The 8,064-nt window shown below is 40.1% G+C and overlaps 1 protein-coding gene across 1 annotated transcript; it reads left to right on the top strand.

Moving 5' to 3' along the window:
- Positions 1 to 1,315: 1,315 nt before the first annotated feature.
- LOC131232415 (blue copper protein 1a-like) lies at positions 1,316 to 7,261 on the top strand. Its single transcript, XM_058228635.1, has 4 exons — positions 1,316 to 1,463; positions 2,040 to 2,371; positions 6,817 to 7,004; positions 7,198 to 7,261. The coding sequence occupies exons 1-4, from the start codon at positions 1,316 to 1,318 to the stop codon at positions 7,259 to 7,261; spliced, it is 732 nt and encodes a 243-aa protein (XP_058084618.1).
- The last annotated feature ends 803 nt before the right edge of the window (positions 7,262 to 8,064 follow it).

Genomic DNA, 8,064 nt, shown 5'->3' with positions numbered 1-8,064 from the left:
GAGTGCCACCGTGACGTATGAATTTTATCTACACCGTCCATACATTTTTTTCATGTTATTTTATTAAAAGGGTCGAAAAATGAGACAGATCCAACTCTCAGGTGGACCAAGAAATGGGGATTGATCTCTTACCGTTGAAAACTTCTTAGGTAATACCTGTGTTTTTGGAACAATATAATATCTGTGTTTTGCCATCATGAAGGTCTCAATCACCTTATGAAAAGGGCGGATGGAAAATAAACGTTGCGTGGGCCCTAGGAAGGTTTCAACAGCAGCCGTCATTAGCACGGCCGCTGCCTGTGGTGTGGTTTACCTGAACATTGTACCTGCCTCATTTTCTCGGCCTGTTGTGTATCTATCGCATCCAACCCGTCCATCCCATTATTTCCCTCAGGTTTCCACATTGGCATGCAAATTACTTCAATCGAAAACTCTGGTGGGACTCAGAGAGTAGAATAAGATTGAGAGGACATTCACCGTTTATTTTCGCCCAAATAAGTTGCAAATAGCCTAATTTTTGTCCTGAAAACTCATCCAGGACATTTAAAGGTCTGGACCGCATGGATTCGGTATATGTAACAGGGTAGGCCCCACTCAAATTTAAGGCGGACGTCTTCTCTCAACCTGACCGTGCTGTAGTTCACCTGAGTTTCCGTTTTGGCTGTTTTTTTTTTCTGTTCCAGTTGTAAAGTTTGGCCAAGCTTCTGATGGACGAGTGGGGTATTGTGAATACCTCACGTGGGCCACACATCTTCCCAGTAGCACTGAGTAACCGCCCCAAAGCGCAAAGAAGTTTTCGAGCATGCCACGCACAGCCGGCCACGCCCCTACGAAGCTATATGGAGCCCACCCAGAAATCCACTCCGTCCATCAATTTCACCCCAAAGGGAATGATCGGTTTAGATAGCATATAAACATCACTGTGGGCCTTGGGAAGGTTTCAATAATGGCCGTTTCCATCTCCTCTGTTTCCTGTCGTGTGGCCATGCTTAAGTTTTGTATCTTCATTATTTTTTGTGCTCATGTCCTAACGCGAGCTGGCATAACTCATAGATGGACTGGATTTCTCAGTGACATCATGGTGAGCCCCACATAGCTTCTGCCAATTGTGGCAATTGGGTCCGCCGGCCGCACCCACATAAGCAACGGTACATGCCTGTCATTAGAATTTTACTACATTATTCATGGGAATGTCTATCTATAAAAGGGGTCCTTGGCCACCTCACAATGAGCATCTGCATTGAATCATTAGAGACAACCAGAGCTAATATAGCATTAAGTTCAGTAATTGCATTTTGATTTGGCTTCTAAGCAAATGTATGCCCATGCTATCATCATAGCCATCCTTCCTGCGATTGCTCTAGCTAAGGAATTCGTAGTTGGAGATGGCATTGGGTGGACCTTCAACTTCGATTATCAAGCCTGGGCTGCCGGCAAGGAATTTCGTGTTGGAGATAAGCTGGGTAAATATGTTCTCTAATGTAATATTGACTGGTATCATTCATAAACCATCCCGCGAATCCATGCTTTAAATTATCATGTATCGTATCCATGTCAGTGACCGCCAATAGATGATATGGTACATATTCTATCAGCTGATACAACTGAGTTCTCGGGCATATGATCAGTGTGAAATTTTTAGAGGTAAAAATAAAATAAAATTAAAACAACGTATTCTTAGTTTGAGCCAATAACAAAATATATATTTTTCAGAGGATTGTGCAATTGGTAGATATAATTGATTTTCTTTTGCATACGATAGTAAGTATCACTTATCACTTTATCAGAGATAATGTTTAAAAACCAATATGATATGTGTTGTCTGGCATGTGAACCCATGGATATGGCTGTATCAATCTGTCTCTGCCTGAAAGTCTCGCTCTCTCTGTCTGTGTCCATGTGTAGCCGCACCCTTTTACTCTAGTATCTCTCTCCCCTGTCTCTCATCACGTGCATTGCACATGTCACATACCCACTATTAAATGATAATATGTTGCTTTATTTGCGAAAATGGTTAGGATTGATAGCGAATTTTGCAGTTTTCAAATATCCTGTGGGAGCTCACAATGTTTTCAAGGTGAATGGAACCGCTTTCCAGGACTGCACTGTGCCACCGGTGAACGAAGCTCTCGTTACTGGAAATGATGTAATTACCCTTGCAACCCCCGGTAGGAAGTGGTACATTTGTGGAGTAGCCAAGCACTGTGCCAACGGAGGTCAGAAGCTTGCGATCACCGTCCAATCGAATTTACTAGCTCCATCTTGGCCGCCTATTGGAGCCGAAGCACCCAGCTCGGCAAATAAGATCGTGGCATCTAGATATCAAGTCCTGATGGTAGGTACCGTTGCCATTGCTGCGATGTTGATCACGGTTTGACCAGACTCCTCCATCTAGGCCCACACTGACCCAAAGCGCCCTGATTGTCCGATGGGGCCATACATCTAGAGAAATATTGATTGTTGTGATTACTGCATACACAGTCTAGATTATAGTTTGGTGGGACCGATGTTCCTAGTTGCATTTTCTTTTTTCTTTCTTTTTCTTTTTATATATTTTCTCATCGCCATTGTTATGTTTTTGGAATTAATGATATGTTATCGGTCCTGGAATGTAGACTTTGCTTATTATTTGTGGTGTCTGGGTTTTCTTTTCACATTTAATATTATAAATAAACTGTACCTTATAAATTAGTACAAGTATGAAGTCTGCATTTTTCAAGCATATGTTTCGGACATTCAATTGTTATTTTCATCTCATTTGAGTCAATTCGGACTTAGTTGGACCTATCCAGCTTGATAGCAAGAGTTAACCTCCCACCTAGTCACCCCCACTCTGGTGAGTCGGGCCGATTAAACACCTACTCGGGTAAGTCCAATCGTGATCAGGACCTAAGGAGTCAACGGGAGTAGTTGAGTCTTTAACCGTGACTCATATTGATAACGTGAAAAAACAATGTTGTGGTTGTACAGGTATCAATGGGGCTGATTGTTTTCTTATAAGTGAACTCGGCTGCCGAGATTAGTAGCAACAAGCTTACTTCATTCCTGTGAAAGATTACATTCTATATTCCGCTGGATAGTGAATATGAAGAGTAACGATCGATAGGAAAGGAGTACTCCGCCGCACCCTGAATTTGTTCTCAGGGGACCTCCTTTTATCATACTTGAAATTCACCCATTGTTCTTATTACCAGTCTTGGCTCATGAGCGGGACCACCACCTTATCATATTTCATAGTGATAATTGTTGTGGCCAAAATCAAATTGGTCCACGGTATGAAAGGAATGACCGACTACAAGGGGAGTTTTTGGAAGCTAAAGTGACTAAAGTGCTAGGGCAGACTTCTATTTCGAACTATCAGAGCACAGAGCTCAAAGACAAGGCAAACGACTTTCTTGACGAAGAGATGAGCTCCTGATCTATCCGTGAACATAGCTCGGTAGGGGAATAGTCATCTCACAAGGAATGTCTACATGATCGGATAAACCCTAAGTGTAGGGCTACGATGTAGTAATAACTCATTGAGAGCGAGGTTGTACCTACCAGGACTTATGATTGTGTGATTTTTGGAACACTTTAAAACCAAAAATAAATCTAGACTAACTTATAAATTTTGAATTAAGGAATAATGATGTAATTGGTGTTTGATGTTGTTTTCTGCACTAGTGTGCGGGCATGCCAGAATTAGATTTGTAGCTCCAATTCAAACCGAACAAGAATGACACCGAGCATAGAGGTAGCCTGACACATAGTGTATGACTGAGATCTGAGGAGATCGGTCTCCGATTCGGCCACTAGCTCGATGTGTAAATTGGATCAAGCAATTTTCAGAGGGTGGGGTTTGTCCTCTGATGATAAGTTACTCATTTGCCTTCCGTACAAAATGAGTTTTCCATACAGATAAATTTAAATGAGAAAGAAATCCTTATAGTTGGTCATGAAGAGCAGCTAAAGAACTCCTTTTCTGATAAATGAACTGGATCCAACATGTGAGCGTGAACTCAAATTACAGCTAAAAGCTAACAACTACACCATTACCCCTACAGATTACACTACGGAATGTAAACAATAGGTTGTAAAGTAAAGGATTACACTAATGTAATTTACTTGATAAGAATGATAAAAGATTACACTACAGAATGTAACTTGACTGATAATTTTTAAAAAAAGTAATCGAAAGCTAAATTTGATTTGTTTTGAGTTGGTATGAGACACTTTTTCCCACGGTAATCCTCTTATATTTATAGTTTTTGATCCAATTGTCCTGGATCCTTCCCACATTCTGACGGTTAGTATAACCATTCCCCACAACTTGATTTTCGGATGCTTCCCACGTTTTGATGGTTACTGTAACCATTCTCTACTATTAATTTTTTAATGCTTCCCACATTTTAATTCCTTTAATTCTCCCTGAGTCACTTGTCGTGCGGCTGCTAGAGCTTGGTCGCCTCTCCTTATGCCACTTGTCACGCGGCCATTCGAGCTCGATCGCCTCTCCTTTCGACCGCTCTAGCAATATAGGGTATCAGCTGATATGACGTCGCTCCACTTCCCAGGAAATCACTTCTGTACATAAATGTAGATCTCTAAACGCACCATGCATGCCCGCACATGTTCACAAACCCATATGCAGGGCTGCGTTGTAGTAAAAATCTCGATGAGACTAAGGTCGAATTCACAGGGACTTACTTTATACGTATTCTGAAATAAACTAGAACTAAAACTAGAATATAAAATCTAAAAATTTAGAGAGATATTTGTTTCAACACGAAACGAGTGTATTTTGATTGGGGGATTCTTATTCAATGATTAACAAAGAAAGAATAGAAATACAATCATCACAAAATATTTCATTAATTTTGGAATTCATTTACATCCTTATATTTCCCTTAATTCCAAAATAAAGCGAACGATTATACAACGCAATAATCAAATATGTTCGAATGTCGATTTCAATGACATTTCGATTCGTGATATATTCTTTAGAATATAGAAATCGTTATGCGGAAATGATGTATCCTTGTGAATCTTTTAAATCTTTCAGAGGATCTTCTCCTTTCATATCAATCTTGGAAGAACCATGAAGATACAACTTGTTGAGGGTAAATGGTCATTGCGCACAACTGGCCTGTTGTGCGCGACGCAATGAACTTCGGATACTCCATTGCACGGCCACCTTGTTGCGCGTCGCACAACAGGTATCCTCCAATATCTGGCGAATTCTGGGAAACTTTCAAGTCTTTTGCTGGCTCTTGGAGTCTTCGCGTGTTGTAAATGAAGATAAATGAGGGGTATTTATAGGCAACCACATGTGCGAACCCTTTATTCGTACAACACTTCCTTGTTGTGCGGGGGATGGGTCCCATTGTGTGGGGCACAATGAACCACCATTAGCACCCTATTGCATGATCAAAACATCTCCATTGCATGCCATGTAATGGACTATCATTAATGCTCTATTGCGCGACGTGCAACCAAAGCACATTGATTCTCATATTTCTTTTTCTTCTTTAAATTTATGCTCCAACAAATGCCCCCTTGGTCATTTATTTAATCTTCTCTTCTGGGTTAAATGGAGGATTAATTCACGTTCCAAAATCCATTTCCTATAAATCTCTGCGCGCAACACATACCCATTGCGCTATTAGGTCTACGCAATGGACCCAATTCCTGGCTATATAAGCAGCAGTTCAACGTAATGTAAGTCACTTTCCTTTTTAGAGTCAGAACCCTTTGCTCGCAACCAGTCTTCTGCGCAACAAACCTCTGCGTGCAACTACTTTCTATGCACAATGAACCTTCCGCGCAACAGTCCCTATGCTTAACAGCCTCTGCTTTCTACAAATTTTCTTTAAGTAATTGAACCTTGTATTTTAAAATGGCTCATACTAAAAAGCAACGTACACCTCCTAAAGAGCAAGTTACTTCTTCCCGACACTCCGAGCCCTCCAATCTTCGCTCTGGTCCTATTAAAGGTCATTCCCAGAAGAGAACTCGAATGAAGAGCTAACGTTCTTCCCTTTTCAAGAACCAACTCTCGCTATTATCAATTTCTTTGATCCTATGCTTCTTCTAACTAGTCTCATTCAGAATGCCATAATAATGGGAGATGTCGAGAAGCTACCGAGAGAAGGTCGTGAGTTCGACTAGTAGACTTGGTTGAAATCCACAGCGAACTTTCGTATTAATACCTCTTGTCCCGCTACTGTAGAATCATCGCCTCCTCCTACATTCTCGAAAAAAAAAAGAAAAAAAGAAGTCGAAGAGCAAATGGGAGATTCTATAAGAGAAAATTAAAGAACATAGTAAGAAACATTATCAGAACGTATGGGATAACATCAAGATTCAACAAGAGGTGATCAAGTTTAGAAATCCCTATAAGGATGAGACGGTCATTATCCCGATGAGTCTTCATCGTCATCTCTCCATGTTTCAGAGTGAGCCAACTGATCAAATGACATAGAACAAACTTCTTTATACTGCTAATTGGGTTATCAAGGAGCCAAAGATTTTAGAAGGCTTTCTCTTGGAGAAAGGACTGCAGTAGAAGATAGGCCAAATTTCTTACATGTGATTTCTGAACCCATGTTATAATCCTCACACCCTTTGCCCTACTCACTACTTCAAGACCATTCAACAATGCTTCCATAATAGACTCTTTGTGGGGTAACAAAGAGTTTTGGATACACGATTTTCTTTCCCCCCACTTCTATTATAATGCATAGGCGAAGGCTATTTTGAAGAAAAATACGTAAGTCCTGGCCGACATCGATTTGTATAGTGCCATTGAGGCTACTCCTGACTATTTTTGCAAAGATACCATGGTATAAGGGCTTCCTGAAGTACTGGTCTCCAACGACAAATTCTTTCCATTTGCCTGTAGGTGAAGTAAGCATAATTTTATGGGATTTTCATCACATGTCTGGATTTCCTGTCACGGGGCATTTCTTCGATGACTTTGTCCCCACCAATGAAGAATTTGCTATCTTAAAAGATGGCCTTTGGTTTCTGCAACAACTATAGAACTCTTTTGGGAGATGTCAAAATTCTCTAACATTCGAAAGATATCACCTTTCCAATGGCTTTCACACTTTATGAGAGACTTGCAGTATATTTTCTATCTTCTTTTCAGCTGTGTATATTCAGAAGCATATATCTTTTCATTATATATTTTGACATCTTTTATTCTTTTCGCAGCTTCGGGCAGCTATTCACAGGATCTAGAGAACCTCAAGCACAAAAGGAGTTCTGCAGATTATAACTCCAATGTTGAATTAGTTGTCTTTCTCACTTATTGGCTTAGTTTAATGGCACTACTGAGTTCGAAATGGGCAGATGCTATCTGGTCAACTCTATTCGTAGCTACTGGAGCGATGGCTGAGGGTAGAAAATATTCATTGGCTCCTCCCGTTCTTTGCTCTCTCTCTATAAGCATTTGGGGATCATGTTGTGACGCATTGTTCAAGTCCAGCCATTGAGGCTTCATCAGCGTATACAACTTGGTATTACTTTTCTGGTTGGTTGGACGTATATTTTCCATGGATATATGACAATCATGAGAAAGCTTATGGCTAAGTTTTTCAAAGCCATCCATTTGTTGCTAGCATTGTGGACCAACCTAATTTTTGGGCAATGCCATCTACATAGTCACATCCACCTGATGGACAGATTAGATACAACACTTGGTAGCCACATTGCTTGTAGTAGAATATAGAAGGGTGGCCTTACATACACTAGCAGACCGCCTTTTCTAGTACTTCAATAACACGGTTTACTGAATTAGTACCACATATAAACTTGCATAAGACTTTGGATGCTCAACAGAAATTTTTTAAAAAAATTCAATTCAATAAATAGTACATTTCCGAGTGCATTAGACTTCTCTTCATAGTGAGAGGTTACTCTCCTGGATTGCAATTACTATCATTTCATGTTGGATGTAAAACAGATGCAATTGCAATTTGGATTTGTTCACCATTATGAAATGAAATGTTTTTTTTTTAAAATAAAAAAATAAAAAAATCCCAAACATGACCTACAGCACAAAAAGATAAACCAATTTAA

Source organism: Magnolia sinica, chromosome 18 (genome assembly GCF_029962835.1).
Source record: "Magnolia sinica isolate HGM2019 chromosome 18, MsV1, whole genome shotgun sequence".
NCBI classification, from domain to species: Eukaryota; Viridiplantae; Streptophyta; class Magnoliopsida; order Magnoliales; family Magnoliaceae; genus Magnolia; species Magnolia sinica.
Note: the sequence above shows the minus strand (reverse complement) of the source record. Positions and strands in the feature narration are given on the sequence as shown.

Excerpts from the sequence above, each read along its gene's own strand:
- LOC131232415 (XM_058228635.1), top strand. The coding sequence starts at position 1,316 with ATGTATGCCCATGCTATCATCATAGCCATCCTTCCTGCGATTGCTCTA. Across the intron at positions 1,464-2,039 it reads TCGTGTTGGAGATAAGCTGG|TTTTCAAATATCCTGTGGGA; the intron begins GTAAATATGTTC and ends CGAATTTTGCAG. Across the intron at positions 7,005-7,197 it reads ATCTTAAAAGATGGCCTTTG|CTTCGGGCAGCTATTCACAG; the intron begins GTTTCTGCAACA and ends TTCTTTTCGCAG.